The 22,109-nt window shown below is 33.9% G+C and overlaps 1 protein-coding gene across 1 annotated transcript in view; it reads left to right on the forward strand.

Moving 5' to 3' along the window:
• TBC1D22A (TBC1 domain family member 22A) overlaps nt 1-22,109 on the forward strand; it is a 186,038-nt gene that overhangs the window by 29,467 nt on the left and 134,462 nt on the right. The window contains exons 5-8 of the mRNA XM_082481944.1: nt 3,726-3,796; nt 8,965-9,093; nt 10,067-10,129; nt 13,620-13,734. Coding sequence (XP_082338070.1) covers nt 3,726-3,796; nt 8,965-9,093; nt 10,067-10,129; nt 13,620-13,734 — 378 coding nt within the window. The remainder of the gene's footprint in view (nt 1-3,725; nt 3,797-8,964; nt 9,094-10,066; nt 10,130-13,619; nt 13,735-22,109) is intronic.

The raw sequence follows: 22,109 nt of genomic DNA on the forward strand, positions 1-22,109 counted from the left end.
AGGAAATTAACATGACAGCAAGAATAATTGCATTAAAGTGTATAGTTTGTCCTTAAGGATTCTGGTGTATTTAAATGTAGTTTGGTGATACACTGATCCTCTACAATATCTTTGTGAAACTGAATAGAATTTTGTTTTTCTGATGGCAGTTCTTGTTACAGGCTTTAGATTATAGAATAGTAATGAACATTATGAACATTTGGACTTTATGTAATTTTTTTCTTTTCTAATGCACATTCTTACATGTTAATTTTAAAACTTCTGTGGTACAAAATGTTGTAGTTAATTTTATTGTTAGAGGTTGATATAAGTAAGAAAACAAGAGAGCATCAATTTCTGGGATTATTCTGAGGTAAAGAACAAAAAACAAGTTCCTTTGAAAATACTTTAAATTATTATTTAGTTCTTTTTTTTTTTTTTTTTAAGCTACTGTTCTGTTTTAAAAATAGTATCACTTTTTAATTAATAATTTAAAGGTTTTCTTAACTGTACAATGAATTCTGTTGACCAGCAATAAAGACAGGTGTGGAATTTTCATTGATGGTTGGGAAATATATAGGGATGAGGGCCAGAAAGGAGGAAAATAAGGAAAAACTAAGTCTGGAGAAGAGGGTGAAATGGATAAATGGGACTCAGGAGTGATCTGTAAATAGGAAGTAGAAGTTAAGAAATTACTGTTAGAAGGGATGGAGGTTTTCTTTTGGTTTTGTAGTCCTGCTGTTATCAAGAAACCTTGGTATAAGAGTGAACTTTATCATTGGTACTTCTATTTTGCATGTACCTCAGTAGATTCTCCTTCTGAGGTACCTCTGTGCTTAAAGAAGGGAAAGTAAAGAGAGTTCGGTGCCTTGCAGTATCTATATCTTCTCTGAACCTAAAATGGCTCTCAGTCTGCCACTTTGGGTTTCCCTGACCAAATCCATAAAATTAACTTAAATTTGTTTCTGTCTGATAGTGTATGTTTTTATTTCCAGATTAAAGAGCAGGCAATAATTTGTCTCTGCCAATTAATAATGAAGGAGGGGAAGAACTGGCATTACAATTTTTGTAATGAAGAATACTAGCTGTAAATGGTCAGCCTGTTGGATAGGGATGGATTGTAAATAAGAAAGAAAATAAAATATAATCAGTTACAGTGAGTGTAGTTATGTTATTAACTCTGTAGTATATTTAATCTTACTGTTATCGTAGGCATGATGGATAGGCTACAAGTACAAGGAAATGCAAGACTGAGGCATCTTTTGTTTGCTGGAAGCCAAATCAGTTCATATTTGGTGCGTTCTTATACTTTTTCCTTTAGTATTTGGTCTTTTTTTCAAGGTATGTGACTGAATTTAACTTGGGTTATGCTCAGTATAGTCTTCCTAACTGGTTAGGTGTTTTGCTGTTTTGGTACCCTTACACAGTAATACATGTCTAAATATAGTTTGTACTGACAGACAATAACCTTGGCTTATTTATGTACTCTTGCTTTAACAAGGTGTCACTTTGATGTCCTTATATTTCTTCTTCTGTAGGAAAGATTATTTCATTTAAAAACAAAACTATAAAACAAACCATGTCTTTAAGTCAAAAACATATTTGGAGATATATTTTTTCTTTTTTCCCGTGTCAGTGTATTTTGACTTTTTCAGGGGTTTGAAATGTTGTAGAGAATAAAAGCTTCTATTAATTAAACTTATTTTTGTCAAATACAATAGTATTTTAAAGCTTATGGATGAAAGAGAGTTTCATTGGTGTTATAAGAAAGTCATCCTTTTTCTTTAGCCTGGATTCAAGACTTGTAACATGGTGGACTTTTAACATCTTGTTTCTTAATATTTGTTCTTTTTCTCTGCTTTTCTGAGTTTCTGCTGTGCTTTGATCCTAATGCAGCATCTGTTCACTCTTTTTGCTTGGATTTTGTGATGTAGCTTCACTGTTCTAAGTGAGATCCCTGCGCAGCCGCTGTAGTGTTGGCTCAGCCTGCTGCCCAGAGTGAGAGGGGAAACACAACTTGCTGAATGTGTCTATTCAGTACTGTAAAGTTTCTTTTTTTTTTTTTTTTTTTACACGAACAATTGTTGGTAAGACCATGTCTGCTTGAAATAGTCATGTCTGGTTTGAAGTGACCACCCTGAAACTGCTCATCTACCTATGACCATAACAATCTTGCATTTCTGCTTCCTGCCAATTCTCTGTATTTTCGGTAAGAAAAAGAGATGGAAGTACAAATTCATCCAGCAGGATTTTTTTTTTTTTTTTTGGTCATGATTTATGTAACTTCATATTAATGCTGTCATCTCATTTTAAGACAAAATGGATTTTGCAAGTATCATTTTTGCTAGCATGTATCTAAAGTAAAAATAGGGGCTCTTAACGATCAGGTAACTTCATACTGCAAACTCCACGATACTAGAGCTTTTTGTTTGCTTTAGTTGGTGCTTCTTTGAGAAACTTTAATTGGTAATTAAGAATTCTTTTTTTCTTTTTTTTGCATTAACTCTTTAGCATCAATACACTCTTTAAATCTGATTCCTTTTTCATGGCATATATTATATATTTTAAAAATATTGTACTGCTTTCAATGGACTGTGTTTTAATTCCTGGTTAAAAATAGTTGTACATGTGTCCAGAAGCAATTTGGTCTATGAGAACATACCACACCTAACATGATAATTTGCATTTCTTGATATTATAGATGCACATTTCTTTCAGAGTAGTAGAAGGGGGGTGGGAGGATGAAGACAGATGTCGCTAATAGAAATCCTTGTCTTTACAAAAAAAAAAAAAGAGAATGTGCATCTGTAAGTGGACAAAGTCAGTCAGTTCTGGTATTGACTCAGAAAGTTCTTATTCTAATTACTGTCCTCTGTGCTTCATTTTCTAGGGGTGGGTAGAGAGATAAAATGTTTTTAAAGCCTTTGTTGAAGCATAGAATTTGGAAAATACATGCATATGATAGAGACCAAATTCACTGGAATACACATGGTTAATTCAAATATACATATAACTAACTGGAATAAATATATACAAAGTAAAACGTTGTTTTTGTTTCTTTAGCACCTTGATAATTTAAACTTGTGCAGTTTTAACCCGTATTTTATACTCAGAGTGAGAAAAGAAAGAGCTACAAGTATATATCTCAAATTGTTTTAGGGACACTGTTAAGCATCTTTTGTCTTCACATTTTTCATAATTTTTAAATAATTTTTTTCACATGATGAACAGTTTTCACAAAAAATGTGTGAAGTCCCACAAATTGGTTTAGCTGGGTATGAGGTCTGACAAACAGCTTTCAAGAGAAAGTAGTACAATGTGAAGAACGAGAGTATGGCATGGGATTAAATTCCAGCATTCAGACACAAAGTATCATTCTGCTTCTGTAACTGCAGATCTCGTTTTTAATTCTTAATTTTAATTCTAATTTCTGTGTAAGCATATTATACAATAAGACCGAGCATGTCTTGCATGTTAATATAGGGCACGTATACTAAAAAGTAATGCTGAGAAATAGTCCAGAAAGTTATCTTATCACACTCGGTACCTATTATCATAGGTATTCCTATGGATAGTAATTAACCAGTATTTTATTAATTTGTTAGAATGCCATATAATTCTGATTTCATTGGAATATAAGAAGACATGATCATTGTGGTAAAAAACTTTGTGCTAATTTGAATATATCTGTGTATATTACGTGATAATAGTTTCCTTAGTTCTCATGAAATGCTTTCTTTCAATAGAAGAATTACGGAAATTGAGTTGGTCTGGCATTCCCAAACCGGTTCGTCCAATTGCATGGAAGCTTCTTTCAGTAAGTTGTGGGTTTTTTTCCTTCTTCCTTTGCATTTAGTAGTAATAGTTTTTTCAAGGGTTGTAATCCATCAGTGATACTTGAAAACATTGTGTCTTGTTGCTGAATTGTAATGAAAGTTCTGTTCTTTTGCTCAATTTCAAGATTAATTTGTCAAACTGAAAGGATGGGAATGAGAGGCAGTAGTAAATCATGTCAGCTGTATATCTTTATTTCTCAGCCTGGCTTTCTATGAAAGCAAGGCTTGTGTGATAACAGTGGCCTCTTTCAGCCAATTTTGATGGAATGGTGGAGAGTTCAAAGACAAGTACATTCTTACAGTTTTCTTGAAAAATAGGCACAGTAGAGGAAACGAAGCCTATCGGTGTCCTACGAAAGACTTCATTCTGACTTCACATTAAAGTAACTACAAGAAAGGATTAACACTGTACTGAAGAAAAGCTGTGATAGGATCTTTTTTTTTTTTTTTTTTTTTTTTTCTGATTTTTCTCTAGTGGTTTAAGACTAACAATTGTGAACTGCTGTGGTCAGTTACCTTGTGCCATCGGCTCTCCTCGTGTCAGACCTGTGAATCAGTTCAGGGAGACAAGCTAATTAAAAAGCTAATCACTTTTTTGTGGTGTGAGTTTTTGGCTGGCTGAGGTCTCTGAACTTTGCTTGACGGTCAGAGGATTTTGCAACGGCAATAGCTTGGGAGTAGGTTGACTAAAATACCATGGAACAGCACACGGAGGTGTTTCAGTTGGGCAAGCTTGTGGGAATCTGGGATTTGCTGGGTTTGGCGTTACAGAACTGGATTTTTTTAATCTCTGTTTGCAGTATATTTAAAAAGGTTCTTCTGTAAAAATACAGTGTATGCCTCATAGGAGTATTTTTCATGTCAATCTTTTCAGCTATAATACTTGCAATGGCAAATGGTTGTGTATTTTAGCTGTTGTTTGTCTGCCTGTGGTTGGGAGAAGAACTTGTGAAGATGTTTGTATTAAAAAGAAGCAAAAATCTCATGCTGTCTGCTCTCCAGAGGCTGTGAAAGACACTTTATCAGCAAATCTTCATGCATTTAAGAACTGTTTAAAATTCTGAGTTATACACACAACAGTTTAACACTATTGAATTTTTCAAAGAGTAGACTTAAATAGCTTTGCTTTTTATAGAATAATTCAGCGGGGAATGCAAAGTATTTACTTCAGACTGAGACTGATTTCCAGTGACTGAAAAAGTCTCTCTTGCTGATGAGTTCTACTAAATTTGCAGCTTAGTTCCTTCTAAAGCTAGATGCAGATGCAGCTTTGTAATGGTGGATATTCAAATATCCTGCTGTAATTGAAATTGAACATGCATTGCCCGATTTATTTTAGTTCTGTTTCTAAAGCTGTTGTTTGAGATTTTGGTAATAAAAAAAGCATTTCTTTATTTCTCTTGAAGTTTAGGATGCCTGTTTTTAAAACACTCCAAGTAAAACAAAAAACCTATGGTTAACTCAAAATTGACTTTGAAACACAGTAAACTAAAGCATAAGGAGAGGTTAAGTTCTGAATTGGGCGACTGACAGGTTTAGAGAATTGGAATGATGTGAAAGTTAACTGCAGTCGCTTTCTCACTTTTAAGAGCATCGGCTTTCCGGGAGCTTCAACTTCATTCTGTAAATTGATTTAAGTTTAGTATTCCTGAGATTCCCAGTCTAGAGAGATTCCTAAGCATAGAGTTCCCTTGTTCTATTCTTTTAACCACTCCAGTTCAGGATCCATTTGAGTTCAGTTCATATCTTTGGCTTTCTTGCCAAACCTCTGCAAAGAAACTCTCTTCAGGTTACTTTGATTTTTACTTTAAGAATTAAGTGGAATTTTTTTTTTTTTTTTTTTGAGAGAGACTTCCAAAATTGTGGTGTCTGTTATTGGTGGTGTGGTGTGTCTTTGTGGTTTTTTTTTTTTTTTTTTTTTTTTTTTCACCAAATAGCAGTATTTTGAAAGTTGTTCTCAGCTTTTCTTATGTAATTCTTACCATGATTTCTTATCTACTAAGTGGTTCTCTATTAATACATTTTGGGAACCCAAAGACGAGATATTTAGTAATTGCTACTTTTCTATACTATAAGGCAGTAGCTTCTTTCCTTTTCTTTCTGAAGTGGAGGAGGAAAAGTGCTCTGAGTATTAGTGGTCATAAACTCCATGATGCTTTTTTCTAATGGTAATTAATTTTTAAGTCACATTAGTTGTTCAAACATGTTACCTGCTGCTAATGCACGTCCCAGGTAAGAGGGTGTAAGGTGATAATCTTTTTGTGCTATAAGCTGCACTGGGGGGTATTGGGGACATAAGTGTACAAAAGCAAAACTGCTTTGGTTAAAGATCAGTTGCAAAACCAAAAAAGATCAGAAAACCAAAGAAATCAAAGCATAATTTAGAGCTAAATTAAGGCTGAGTGTGTTTGTTTTGGAATTCTTAAGTCTTACTTTAAAAGCCCAAACTATGACTTATTTGGGGAATTGAGTAAAATAGGTAGTATCTGAGGCAGAAGTTTATTATCTTGTTTGTAAAATCAGCATTGAGGTTAGAATTTTTAAAATATGATTTAAAAAATTGAGCAGTTGAGATATTTATTAAATAGGCAGAAGGTTAATAATGTTAACATGTTTGATGAATACAGTTTGTCAAAAATATAATCAGGGGCTGTTGATGTGCATGCGTAATGATAACAGTGTATAAAAAGTCACATGATTTATTTTTAAAATATAGCAAAAATGTTAAGTATACTGTACCTAAACAGCAAACAGAACAATTCAGGCTCACTTCTGTTTTGAATAACAAAACTAAAGATATGGTTGCAAGAGCCTTTGGAGGAAATGAATGAATAAATGGATTAAACTCTCTACCAATTTATTCCCTGATGATATTTTCAAGGCTTTCCAACTTTTAAAAATGAAACCTAATTTGCAAAGTGAACAGGAAACAAGACATGTCCAATTGAAAGATTACTTCAGTCTTTGAAACTGAATAATGGCAAAAGGACTTGCTGAGAAAATATTGGTATCCTTCAAACAATCACATTTGATCTCACAAATGAATTCTTTTCTAATGGAACTAAGATATCCTTCAGGAAAAAAAACCCAACTGTTGAGAATAAATGGGAGGCAAAATTCAATATTTAACTTAATACAAAACACTGGGACAGGATATTAAATGTCAGACTGAGTCTTGAGGCAAAAGTTAAGCTGGCGCAATTTAAAGTACATGGAACCAGACGCAAGTCAATACATCTTAAAAGATACGGTTTTGCCAAAGCAGGTACCTCTTAAGGTAGCTGAAATGTAATATGGTTTGTACTTACTCTGCTGTCATCTTTAACTAAGAAATTAAAATGCACGGGAATAACCGCTTAAATCGTTTTAATATGGAGATATTTTCAAAAATCTATTGATGATTAGTATTTTTTTGTTTTTCCCTAAATGTTGAACAAAACAGAAGTTGTAGAAATGGGATATGATGTTGGATTGTTGCAGGAGAGTAATGGAACCTATATCCCTATTCTTAGCATGTTTAATTTTACTGTATATTTAGCAACTTTAGCATGTTAGGTTCACCTCTTCCATTTTTGCTTTTAGTGTTTAGGACTGAATAAGTTGTTTTTGTAGTTAAATGCACGGTATTTTGTTAGTTACTTGCAGTGGCTATGGCTCACTGTATAAGTGCAAATATATGCTGCACTTCTAGTATAGGATTTTATTGATGTTACAAGGATTTTCTTTAAAGAATCTTAAATCTGACATAAGTTTGATTTCTCTGCATTACTAATTGCCATTAGTATGGTGATACTGTGGAAGGAGAGCTTTTGTAATATTTGCAAGAAATATTTTAATTTGACTTGACTAATGAATAATATGGTTATTAGATTTTTCTTATATTGTCTTGGATGTCCACATCTGTTTCAAAGCCATCTGTCTTTATAATCATGCTAAGTATTTTTTCAGGACTCCCATGTAAAATATGAACTAGCTTCTTTTTGCAGTGGTACGGGATATTGGTGTTGATTGTTTGAAATCAAGCTGCTTACAAGAAAGCATTAACAATATCTGAATGTTCAGGAAACTTTTTTGTAGCCAGTTGCATGAATAATGGTGTTTCTAATAAGTGAATTTTATATATAAACTGAATATTTAATAACATTCATGATATTTCCTTTTGTAAAATGCTGAAATAGTAACCTGAGCTTGTTTTTTACATGGAAATTAGGTTGAAATGCCAGAAACAAGGATCAAACTGGACAAAAAAAAGACAAGATTGGAATTTTTGGGGGGGAAGATTGGGTTTTTCAGATATATATGAATGAGCTCAATGAAGAGCCATTCAGATATATTTTGTACTTAATGCAACAATGTATAATCCTGCATATCTGACACATAACTTCCTTAGTGTGTCCATACCTTATGGAAAATAAGATACTGTTTATAAATTGCTTTTGGGAAACAACTAAGGAAATGTATAGCTAGTGTTCTTACATCTAAGAGCCCAGTCACTGGTGCTGTTGAGTCTTTTTCTGTGATGAAACTTTTAATAATCTGTTGAGATGAAATGAAAGCTTGAAAATATTTTTTTCTCATCTGAAATAGTGAAATAAAGTAGCTGGAATGTTTTTGAAGCTTTTGAATTAATACTCCATTGTATTACAAGTGTAACCATAATTTAAACATACTTGCTACTGTATATCGTTCCTATTTGAAGGCAACTGAGATAATACGCATTTAGTTTAAAAAATGTAATAAAATTACTCCAATAATTGCCACAAAGGAATGCAGAAATTAACTCATATAATATTACATTTATCTGAACTTATTATTTGTTCTTTTCTCTTTCAAAGGCAAACATCTTAGAATTCTTGATGAGGAATTGCTTTTTAAAGGTGGAAAAACTTGAAACTTTTTCTTAATAAAACTGGTTTTAGTAACTTGTTTGTATCTGAACTTTTGTACCAGTTGGAATGATTAGAAAACTTGATTTGCTAAAGAAATATTCAGGTCCACGTAGGGCTGCATGGCACTACATCAGTTTATTAGCTTTCCTGTCACATGTAATCAAATTCCAGCAGTGCTTTTTTTAAAGCAAAGAGTAATATCCTTTTCATTTCACTGTTTTGTTTGGTTGTGTTTTTTTTTTTTTTTTTTTTTTCCCCAGGGCTATCTTCCTGCAAATGTGGACCGAAGAGAAAGCACTTTAAAAAGAAAACGCAAAGAGTATTTTGCATTTGTTGAACAATACTATGATTCCAGAAATGATGAAAATCACCAAGATACCTATAGACAGGTAGGATACCTATTGAAGTGAGTTTTAACTACAGGACATCTGCTAAAGAACTTCGATTATTTTTGAAGTTTGCTGCTGTTTTTCTCTATTTCTTTAATCTTACTTGATAGGCAGCTCTCTAGTAAATTTTTTTCCTACATTTCAGAAGCAAAAATACAAAATATTTTGGTGTGAAATTCGAAATAGTGGATTTCTTTTAATGTCTGCTTTAGTCGTGCCATGTGGTGCTGCTATTCAGTGCTGCCATGTTTTTCCGTTTAAGAATAGTAGGGTTTTCAAATCTTCCATCTCGTACACAGACCCTTCTTCAAATGAGTGAGGATGGTACAGGGAAGGTATAACAGTGACTGTTTCTTACTGCCTCCATATTTCTACTTAAGAAGTCGAAACTGTGTATGATGTGCAATAAACATAGGCGTGTCAAACTTTCTTACCCACTCAGATAAGCAGATAACTTTTCTTCAAGTTTTATATTAAAATGAATAGTTTGTATCACTCAGTATAGACTAAGCAATCCTACTTCAGCCTTCCTTAAGACAGAAGAAGTTAAGATCTTTCTTTCAGCTTCAAACTTCAAGCCTGATCTTTAGCAGCAAGAAGTATATGTGATAGTGTCAACTGAACATGCTTTTACAGAAGTAGTAGTATGTATCTATTCATAATTACACTGAGGTAATGAGTATTGTCAATATGACTATAATTTGCAAACAATGCAAATGTGATATAAGGATCCTAAAATGTGAAAACAAAGTATATCTATATATATGTTTTATTTTGCTTCATTGATAGATTAACAAGGACTTAAAGATTTGGCTGTATGTTTTGAAATGCAGTAAATCCACGTTATTGCAAAAATAGCGATGCAATGGCATTATAACTAATACTGTAAAACCACAGGTTTGTTTTAACTACTATGTTGTTTAAAAGTGTGCTGTTGGTTCCTTTTACAGTATTCTTCTTTCTGTCTAATTAGATCCATATAGATATTCCACGCATGAGTCCTGAAGTTTTAAGACTTCAGCCCAAAGTAACAGAGGTAAGAAACATATCTAAAGAATTATTTTTTTTAAATCATTTGAATCTGATATCACAGCATTGGTTATTAGTTAATTTGACAACACTTGCTATTTTGACTTTGGAACTAGCTTAAAAAAGCCCCCAAAATGAGGATATATAAGTATAATCTAAGAATAACAGTGTAAATATGAGTAGTAAAAAGAAAGGCCTCTCGTTAATCTCCTTCATCAAATCTGTCCGTTTTTTTCTTTGGTCTTGTGCCTTTGAGGTTTTTTTTTTCTTTTTTTCTTTTAAAATATTTTGTTAATAATGTTTTTTTGAAGTAATCCAGAGCATAGTTCCCATGGTTCTATGTATTTGTCAAAATCATTCAAGGTCTGGAAGTTCTTATCATAGTCTTCCACTTGGGAAATTATCTTTTTGTGAATTTGACTGGTTTGTGTATTCCTGATTTGGTTTTGCTTCTTTGTAAGTTTTATATGTTGAGTACACTATTTAAATTATTTTATTGTGGTAGCAGATATACATCAATTAGTGACAAATACGTTAATCAAATTGGTCTATATTGTTGAGTAATTGACTCCCACAGGGTCTTTTCTTTGTAAAGTTTATAGGTCATAAATAGTATAGATGGTGTGAATCATCCACTTTAAAGTATTTCTTTTAATCTTTCAATTACTTCTCCTTTCTAATGGTTCTAGTTAAACCTTCAAATATACTTCCATGTAGGTCCTGTTAGTATTGTTATAGAGCCATGCAGAACATCTTCTGATAGCTCATTAGGTGGTATGAGAAGTTAAATGCAAAATAGCTTTCATTTGTTTTTCTGCTCTTGCAATTATTTGTTTAATGTAAATGCTCGTCCACACAATATAATTTTGAAATAATTTTGAAGAAATAGCCTATTACATTTTTTTTTAAATAAAATGGTATAAGAATACTGCAAATTCTCAAAAGCATTCATGATTAAAGCTTTGGGGATTTTGGAGTTCCTCTGAGGTAGCAAAACCCACAAGAAATTCAAAATCTGCTTTTAGGCTAATGGATTCTTCTCTTTATGTATTTGAATATAGTTCTTAATGTTATCATGAATGAAAGTTAAATTCAAAGCAGAATAATTGATTGGTGATGACATCTCATGAGATGTGTAGTGGTTCATAGCAGAAAAGTAATTCCAGTTTCTGTTGCCGGTTTGGAAATCAAGAAGGGAACCTTTTGGGAAAGTGACCTTTTTAATGAGTCCTATTTGAACACAGTGATGAGTGCTATATAGAAACTTTAATCAGTCTGCCTTTCAGGTATTCGGTGCTCATTTTTTTTCAATTCAGAACAGTAAATGAAACTTTATGAAAATGGGTAGGAAATTGAAAACACTATTTCAGTGTGTATTTGTTGAATTTTTGATTAGATGCGTTTGGGGTATTAAATCTGGTGTGCCAATCACTGAGTGATCCTTCCTGCTCAATAACATTAAAAAAAACCCCAAACCCAAACGAAAAACCCAAACACCCTCATTCCCCCTTAGTTTTCATACCTGGATTTTAAAAAAAGCTTTGAAGTCCATAGGCATCTCTATTTGCAATGCAAACTATGTATATTATTAGGTTCTGAGGAAAGGTTGCTGGTACAATTTTGGGGGTTATTTGACTTGAAACATGTCTTCATGAAAAGCACTATTTTTATAATTTTTACAATGTGTGTTTTGATAGGGGTTACTGAATTACTGATTTATTTATTTTTTTGGTTTTGTTTCTCACTGCATATTTTGTAACTCCATTGCACAAGGAGTTTTTCATGTAGCCTAGTGTGTAACACTATTCTACGTTCAGCAATTGCTATTTAAATAGGGTTTTCTAGTCAGCTCTATCTGATATTTGTTTTCAGGAAAGTTATTTGTATTTGCAGTATGTTAAATGTCCTTTATTTGAATCGAAACACAGAATAATAACATCATACTGAAAAACTAGTGTTCCTGAAACTAGAAATGGCACCTGACAAGCGGGAAGGATGGCTGTGAGCTAACTAACCTAGATAGGTTTGCAGTTTTCCAATAACAGTAAAAATATGACATAAACAACTGCAATTTCAAAGGGTATAATTTTGTAAAATGTAAAAGCAAGCTGTAAATGACAGAACTTGCGGTCTTTATACAGTTGTTGATAGACAACGAAACCCCACTGGCTATTGCTTGAAGGGCAGAGGTTGGGATTTTTTTTTCAGTTTAATATGCAGTGACATATTAAACATGTGGTGACAGGACTAGCACGAAGAAGAATTTATAGCTAAGGGAATAAACATCTTGGCTAATGAAAACAAGAAGCTTTTATGGAGAATTTGGTAAATTAATACCTCCCTTCCTGCCTAATCTTTGCCCCCAAACTGAATCTTAATTGTAGCTATAATGGATCAGACATGCGCTGCGTTAGGGATTATGTTTCAGTGCCCACAAAAGCTTTTTGTATTTATTGTTCTTGATTGCCTCTCTTGTTCTGTGGATTTTCAGCATGCCAGGGAGATATAAAACCTGGAGATTAAGGAAAGTCGATTCTCAAAAGAAGCCTGTGGGAGAAGGGTAGATGCTGATTTTTAGGACTTGCTTTCAAAGCAAAAAGTGCAGTTGTGTTTCAGCTTCAGGGATCTCATGTGGAAGCCTGTGACGGGACTCTCAAGCACCCGGATGCGAGTCATGTATGCCTAGACCTTGCCTTACTTGAAAATGACTATCAGAGGACTTTTAAACTAAAGAATAAGATTTTATTTAAAGTGATACGGAACAGTGAACTTCTTAATCTAGCAAAAACTTGAAGTGAGATTGAATAGAAATAAGACAGGTTTCTTAAACTAAACTTCCTTTCCCTATTGTGGCCTTTCAGGGCAGGTCTTTTACAGGCTTTCTATATTTCTTGATTTTACAGCCTTTCTATATTTCTTGATTTTTTTTTTTTTTTTTTTTTTTTCCAGACTTTTTATTAACCAGTATACATGCTTCTGAAGTGTAAAACCCCACACTGCAGTATTAGGCAAGCTTAACTGTTAAGGAATCTCTTTTTATGGGCACGTTATTAAAAAACCTAATCTATATGAAGTACTTCTTTCTGTTAGTTAAGAATAAATAGAATGCTATATTGATAAAATACTTCTTTCAAAGAGGTGAAAAATCATGGGAAGATGTTTTAATATTTCTGTCTCTTGAGGAAAGAGGAATTTTATATTATTGGAAAAGCTCCAGTGTAAGTGCTACTTTGTTGTAACTACTGTAACTGAATTCTATAATAGATTGGTTTTATCATGTGCTAATACCCTGAAAATGCTTCCTTTTGAAGAACTGAGAAACTTACTTAGCACTGGAAGTTTATGAGTACCAGTATTCATTTATGCTTTTGTATGCATATTTTTATACTAACAACTCTACGATATTAAATTTGTCCTTGTATAGTTTTCAAGTGTCTTGTTTAAAATGCGCTCCTCAGTTGATAAATTATCTGATAGTTTCTTTAACTCTTTTTCAGATCTTTGAAAGAATTTTGTTTATCTGGGCCATACGTCATCCAGCCAGTGGATATGTTCAGGGCATAAATGATCTTGTCACTCCTTTTTTTGTAGTCTTCGTTTGTGAATATATAGGTAAGACTTGTCTTAATACTGAATTGTGAATTGGTGCTGGTTTTGGAACTGCTTCTTCATTTTAATCTGAATAACCATTTGGATTAGCTAATCAAAGCATAATTTGACACATGCTTTTTATAATACTTTTTTGTAATTATAAATCTGTCTAGTTCTATTTAAATATATACTAAGAAGCAATCAGACTTTGTTTAAGTAGTCACTGGAGTTCAGGAATCTTTCAGGTTTTCATTCCAAGCAACCTCCCCCCCCAACAAAACCCAACCAACCAAAACCCTCTGTAGAAGTTGCAGACCGTGTTCCTTGTTTGTCAGATCTGGAAGCAGGGGAAAGAAGCACAATCTAGCATGTGCTTTCATCTTGATTTCTAGTTAAGAAGTGTTCACCACTCCTGATGCTTTTTTCTTCATAGGTGTTTTTATTGTCCCTTTCTCTCTCTCTCTCTCTTCTAATTCATGTTTTTTGTGAAAACTTTACATTGTACAGGTGAAAGGAGCAGGTTTTTAACAAAACAAAACCAGCCAACAATGACAAAAAAAAAACAACCAAAACACACCAAAACAAGGAAAAAAAACCCATGAAACTAGGAAACCTTTTAAACTGGTGGTGGGGAAATGAAAGTAGAGGGAACCTATTAAACTGGGTGTGTGGCTTAAAGAATGGCAACCTACAATTAGGGTCTGAAAATTAAGGCAGTGTTAATCAAATTTCTCTGGTTAAGAGCTCTGCTTTTCTGGGGCTCACAACATGACTAACAGTAGTAGCATAAACAGCTGTGTTTCTGTTGCATTTGTGGCCTTATAGGTGAATATACTTTTTGAAAACTTTTATTTGGTAAGCTCTAATATTGGTTAAATGCTCATCTCTTACTAAAATATCATTCATATCTTAAGTTTATATATTAGTCTTTATAAACATTAAGAGTATGGCTTATCATTAACAATAATTCATTAGTAATTTGGATATAACCGGATATAAAAGGGAAGGTTAAACAGTAAAAATGACAATGTTAATCTGGTTTGAATTAAAATTGTTTTCCTTGTATTTCTATTTGTGGTGCACACATACAACAAAAATACGCAACTCTTACGTGTACACTTGAGCAATGCATTGTCTGGCTACTTCAGTGAGGCTGTGTATAGTGGATTCTTCCCATCTTCTCTATGTGAGATACCCATTGGTGTCTTAATCCAGACAGGTTAGATTTAATGAAGGACAGATTATCCTTGAGTGGATGATAGACTATCCCTTTACTCATTTGCATGCCAGCACCTCTCTTGCTTTGTTCATTTCTTGTTTCATAGGGGGACATTTCATTGCTAAGCAACTAATGAGAACTACTGCTGCTTTCTCCCTAATCACCTCTTAAATAGGGTAGAGGCCTACTCCTGAGAGTACTTGCAGTTTCTGCCTTTTACTCCCTCATTTGACAGATAATGAAAATGTTCTTAATGATCCTAGAACAGTAGGGTCTCTAGTAGACTTTAGGGTCGTTAATTGAAATAAGAAGCTCAAATAAGATGTGATTAGAGAATTGATATTCCATGTTAAATAGACCATTTAATTAATATGGTAAATAAGTTTGTCTTTACCACCAACTTAGTTTTGGAGACCCTGGTGATTGTTAATGTATCTGCCAGTTTGTCAGCATTTTTGTACTGGAGAGCAAAGTTCCAGTGAGTGTCCAGTGAAGAAAGACAAAACTTAGAAACTAACAACCGTAAAAGATATTTTGCTACTGAAAAAGCGTGAAACTCAGAAACCTGTATTCTAAAAGCTCATTTAAAAGCTAATATTTATATAACAATAAAAATACCAAAATGAAGGTGTTTTCTTCAATATAGTAGTGTTCCTGGCTAAGTGCTAACAGCAGTTATTTCCCCCAGTGACATATAAAAACTTTCTAAGATTTGTCTTTAAATAGGATTTTTATTTGAGTCTTTCTAATATATTGAAGTTACACTGAGTGATGCATTCAAGTTAGAATGAATACGGGTGTGCATTTTACTTAAGCTTGGTATAGGGACATTCAATTTATGAAGTACCACAAAAATACTGAGATTTGTAATAAAATTATAGAATGATTCGAAACTCAGACTATGGATTGTGCTTAAGTAATTCAGATAGAAGTAAATGCAGAATTGCAGAAGTTTCTGAGCAAAAATGTTTAAGCTATTAGTGTATATAATATTTACTCTAGTAATACTCTATATTTGCCTTTTAGATCTTATTTCTTGCTCTGATTTTAAGTGAATATTGGTTTGTACCTTAAATTGCTTTATTTATTGCTTTCTTGCAATAGCTGAAAACTCTTCTAACTGAAAACTTTGTGTTGCAGTTCTGGGTCGGTTGGGTCCTGATTCATGCCATTTAAAGTGATAATGCCTTTTATTTTAGATTCTTTCTATAATTAAGAAAAAGAAGTCCTAAAGGATTATTAAAGAGTAATACTAAATTATTATTATTATTAACAATGCCATTAATAATGAATCTGTGCTGATCAGATCATCTGATGGTACGTCCTGATAACATTCACACGCAGTTGCAATTTTGTCAAATAGTTTGATGGGAGGAAAGCCCTGTTTATTTTAGCTTTATGACAACTGAGAGCGCCCTTAATCCTTAATTTTGCATAACAAGTGTGTGACATTTATTCTATTTATGGGAGTCTTTCTGCTCTGCTAAAGACATCAAAAAACAGTTTGGTAAAGTGTTGTTAACAAACTTTTGAAAATAGAAATGACATGTCTGGAAGTGATCATTTACTTGCCTAATAACATTTTTTTCTTTCAAATCTGAATGCCAAAAAGTAGGTTTGTGGGTCTTTTTGTAAGGACCAGAGTCATAGATGTTTTGATGGTTTAGTATGGGTCAAAGTACCTAATTTTAGCACATAGGTTCACACATTTCAAATAGATTGAGTGACTGAATGTAGGAATTGAATATCTTAAATGTTGATCTTTCAACCTTTCCAGCAGTGTAGGTATGATGAAAGTGTAATTTTGTAATATCTCATTAGTTCCCCACTCTGCAATAAAACTAGAATCCTGTAACATTTTCAGCAAGATAAAACTTGGTTGTCAAACCAAGCCAGGAGATGAACAACTGCAATTAAAGGAAATTTCAGAGGGGGGATAAGTACTGGCCCCTGCTGGTATACAGTAGAATCAGATTAGGATTTCTGGTCTAAATTAGGAGGAATTTAAACCTTATGTTTCTCGTACCAGGTGATTGTGTATGTCAGTCTTGGCTTTTTTTGTTTCCTCCATGAAAAGTTCTAGAGATCTGTAAGCTTATTCTACCATAATATAACAGCTCCTTTGGAATTTCAAACAGTAGTGGTATGGGAGAATTTCATGCTTACGTCTAACCTCCTGCATGACGTAATGCTGTTACAACAAGCGTTGGTAGAACAAATGCTAATTACTGTTGGGGCAGATCTTATGTGTCTGTAGCATATTAGTTTGTGTCAAAATGAATTTCGTTCACATAGATGAAATTCCAGAGGCATTTCTCTTCAATGAGATAGGATACACCATGTGACTACTCACTGTTTGTGATGTAACGTGGACAAGGACATTTTGCACTGGATTGCAAGTCCTGTTTCAAGTTGCCACACGTGTTGCTGTCTTTATACACCTTCCTGTTGCTCTGAGTTCCTGTTGCTCTATGTTGTTTCCAAATACTAATTTGTGCTGCACAGTTGCTTGTGGTTTCTTGCTCGTGGAGTCAGCTACACCTCACTATATCTGACATTTCAGTACTACGTCTGCATTTCAGTAATTCACTGGGCCTTGTGTGTATCTAGAACTACAGAGAGGACCTGGATTTATTCATCCAGAGAGATGAAAGCTCAAGATAAGCACCATCATCATAAGGATGCATGTCAGGCCATTGCTAAGTGGGATGGCTGTGTGAGATCACTTTGAGACCCATAGCAGTGGTGGATCCAGAGGAAATGAGGAGTTAGGAAGTCAAGGGCAGAAAATTAACAGTGTCGTAGCACTTCATCACTTTATATCGGATAAAGAATGTCAAGAAAATGAGACTGCTGAAGATGGGAATGGCAATTGAGATTTTGTCTGCAATCTTGCAACAGAGGATCTTGAGACAAGTTGAGGATGCTTACGAGAGCTCATGAACTGAAAACTTTGGAAAGAGGGGTCTGACCCTTGTAAGTATTTTTCTTGTGATCTTAAATCCTTTTGTAGAAGGCATTAAATGCAACTTTTGTGACCTAGTGTTTTTTAAATTGCTACTGCCATGACTTTATGGAAAAATTATTCCAGGCTCAAATCCTAAAGGGATTGGGGTGGGATTTAGTCCCAGACCAGTGTTACTGTGAGAACATAAAAGGTTTTTTGGTCCTGGAAAAGCCAGTCTGTCTATAGCTCCCTCACTTACCTTTCTTTCCATTGCCTCTCATGTGTCAAAGGAAGTCTTCCTGTCCTTAAAATGAGATTTCATACTGGTTATTGCCTTCTTTCCTTCCTTGTCAGCATATCTGCTGCAAATAATTGAATTTAAAACTATTCACTTTGTTTTTTCCCTAGTTTGTTGAATGTTGTATCTAAAATTGTTATTTTCACGGTATAATTAGAGTAACATTTCAGAGCATTGTGTCTTGGCTGTATCTGAGTTCATTCCTCAGTGTTTATAAAATATGAAGAAGTTGTCAATTTCACAGAGATTTTTTTTTTTTTTTCAGGAAAGAGAGTTGTAATTTCTATGCAATAAGTAAATCTGTTTAGAATGTATGTAAAACTGAATTTCTGAATGATGAGGCAGTAAACCAGAGAGCAAAGAGTATTAACCCTTTGACTCCAGAGAGCTGCTAGAATATGTTTGTGATACTTACAGGGTTAGAAGGTAAAATTTTTTTCAGCATCCATTATTTCCTTCACAAGACTAAGCTGAAATCTTGATTGCTGCAGTATAGAAAGTGATCTAAGATAATTACTCCTGCTACCTAAATACCTAGGTCTTTCTTACTCAGTTCCTCCAATTCAGTAGTCTTTGGAGAATTATGAGCAGGGCCCATGCGTTGGGGTTTTGAGGAGACAAAGTGGAAAAGATGTAACATATTTGTAGTTATTCTGCTTAGAAGAGACTGAGGGAATGACATATTGTTTTGATAAAATGCAGGTGGAACAAGGAGCTATGACTGGATTAACTAGATGCTTCTCTCACTCCCAGGGCCTTCATGTGGTTGGAGACAGATAGAATCATCCTTGCTGTCTTCTGGTTTACCAGGAAAGAAATACTGGAAAACCTCCCAGCAGAGAGTGCTCAGGAATGTGAGGGTTTTCTTTAGTTTGAGAGATGAAAAGATTTTATTTGCAATTGTTATATGCTCTTGAACTTTTCTGATAATTTTGGCATTACACTTTGTAGCAAACTTCTATTGTTTTAATGCTTTTCTTTGTTCAAATAAATACATTTTTTTGAACAATACTGTATTAAAATGTTTTTATTTACATATTTGTTTGAAATGATTTATGAAAGTTATACAAATTAAACCTGCATAAAAGCGCTGACATGAATCATAACTGACATTTTAACATTTTCTTGCAAGTTGTATTAAGAAAATATTTCCTCATTTTAAAAACCATTGTAAAACTTGCTTGAAGAACTATTCAAAGTAATTTAAATCACTCTTCTGTCATGTGAAAATTCAATGCCACAAGTTCCATTTAATCACATTACTGGTGATCTGCATTAAGCAGAGAAAATTAATGTAGTTTCTACATACAAAGGTATATTTCAGTGCAACTTCATAATAATTTCCATGATGTTTTATAGTAATACTCATGACATCAGTGAAGTTGACTGAAATTCTCATAAATATAAACAATATTCTATGAAATATTCTTTGATAATCGAATGGAATATTGTCATTTGTGTGATATGGGTGGGCAAGGAATGAAGAAAGATTACACAAAACTCTTTTGAATTCAAGTCTTGAAAATACTGAAAACCCAATTCCATCTTCTACATAAGTCCAGAAAACATCATACACATTCCTCTGTAAAAGGTCTTCTGCACAGACGAGCTGCTTAGTGATCTGAAACTTTTGACTTACCTGTCAATTCTCTTTGAAGGACTCTTTGCTTTCACGTATTATAAAACGCTTAGTGTATATATACATATATATATAAAACTATAACATGACACAGAAATTGTTCAGCGTTATCTCAGCTTGCTGTGAGATAACCACCGTTCACCTTTTAAATTTCTAGGAATATATTTCCCCCACTCACCCTGTTGATGCACCAATCTATTGTCCAGTGAAAGTATTCCGAAAGTGGTAGCTGAGAAGAGGGAGGACTTTGAATAAGATAAACAGTAATTGAATTTGGTTTTACACATTCATGATTCCTGCTTTGCACCATGCAAAAGGTGAAGAAGGTCCAGAAGTAAGCAGAGACCTGTGTTGTGCCCGTCCACAGTGCTGAGGACTTGGTACTGCTGTCCCAGTCTTCTGTGCTGTGTGGCAGCAGTGATTTTGACTGCAGTGGGAAAGCAGGTAGAAATGATAGGTGTTGAAAGAGAGTCCTAACAGGATGCTTCCTAAGTCATTATTAAATAGACTTTGTGGAGCTAAATCATATTTTATCTTGTTTGTTTCTTATGATTTGGCTTGTCCTACTTACTTTATGAGCTTCCTGAGACCCTTTTATGGGTCTCATATCATCCTTACATCTTCTGTTTTATACCACCTGTCAGATTCCTCAGTTGGAATTCAACCAATTTCTTTCAATTCCTCAGCTGGAATTTAACAATTTATTTTTCTGCGGAAAGTACTAATTGCCCTATTTTTAAGTCACTGCATATCATGTAATTCAGAAAGTTGGGGCCGTGGTTGTATCTGGGTTTGTGGTTTTTTTTTTTTTTTTTTAATTTAAATATTTTTGAGGTGTTGCAATGAAAAACCCTAAATTTCCTTCAGGTAAATTATATTGCATTAAGATAAAAATATAGACCTACATTTTAGTGCTTTAGAAAAACCCAGTAGCACTCTTTTGACGCACTTGGCTAGATTATATTTTTAACTTGTTCTTTTTTTTTTATATATGTCTTCAAAAATGAACCATTCACAGTGACTGAGCAATTTTCTTTATTAATATATAATACAGTTTTTCAAGCCTAACTGGGCAACAAAATCTTGCTATTTTACATCTTTCTATTCGCTTTAATCAAGAAGGAGAATCTATGTGAAAATAAGTAGCAGTGAATTGTTTGTCAGCTAGCAGTGCTTGCCCTAATATACTGCTGTGTCTAGGGTTGGTTAATAAAGCAGTATATTTGGAGGCATTACAAACAGAACTGTAAGGAAAACATGGATAGTATTCAGAGGACATCTCATGCTTAGTTTATGAAGGGTTAGGAAATGAGAGCGTGAAGGAGGGCAAATACGTCTTCAGGACTTGCGGAGTGGAGAGAATTGATTAATAGGAGGCCAATGAACTATAAATTAACTTTAATATATTGATCCTCTTGTTCCTGTGTTTGGATATTTTAGTTATTTACCTGGACAGATTTATATTTATCTTTCAGCATGGCTTGTTAGCATATTTATTTTTTAGTTGCCGTTTGACTAATCCTGTAGTGAGTACTCTGTTCTGGCTTAGAGTTACACAAGTATTTCAATTAAGGTTTCATGTAGTTATAATAGTAAAAGCCCTAATGAACCTAATTGAGCTTTACCCAGGTACGCTCCTTGTGCGTGCCTTGCTAGTGATAGAGTTTATTCCCTACTTTTTTTCCCTAGTTGTTTAACCTGCTAGAAGTCAGTGGTGGCATTTGGTATCGAGTACATGAGTGAATCTGTCTGCATAAGCTCTCTCTTAATCTGCTTTGGTCAAAATGGGGTGATTGACTTCTAAAATGAGTGGATTTTTAGCTAATTGTACGATCCCAATTAGTGTTACTGGCATTTCTTGGAGTATAGTAACCTTGCGAATGTGTTAATAATGAGCAGCTGAGCACGCATCTACAAGTAACTGGTGTAGTTGGGTGATAGTATATTGCTACATATATTTTACTCATTAATATATTTGATTTCCAGTAAGGGCTTGGAACTGTGTGAGCTAGATTACTATGTGCTGTAGAATCCAGCTTCTTCCAGATCCCATTTGTTGTTTCAAGACATTAATGTATCCTCCCTGTCCTGGCTTCATTTCACTGGTCTTGAAAATTAACTGTGGAGCTGCATATTTGAGTATTTCCAAATCAGGTTTAGTTGGACAGAAAAGGGTTTGCTTGCCACGTGCTTAGGTCACATAGCTAAATCAGGACTTGCTGCTGTCAAAATTGGTAGCTTTGCTTTGTCTGTTATCAGCACCCCCAGGTCCTTCTCCTCAGGGCTGCTCTCC

Source organism: Vanellus vanellus (assembly GCF_965231255.1).
Source record: "Vanellus vanellus genome assembly, chromosome: 1".
Classification (NCBI taxonomy): Eukaryota; Metazoa; Chordata; class Aves; order Charadriiformes; family Charadriidae; genus Vanellus; species Vanellus vanellus.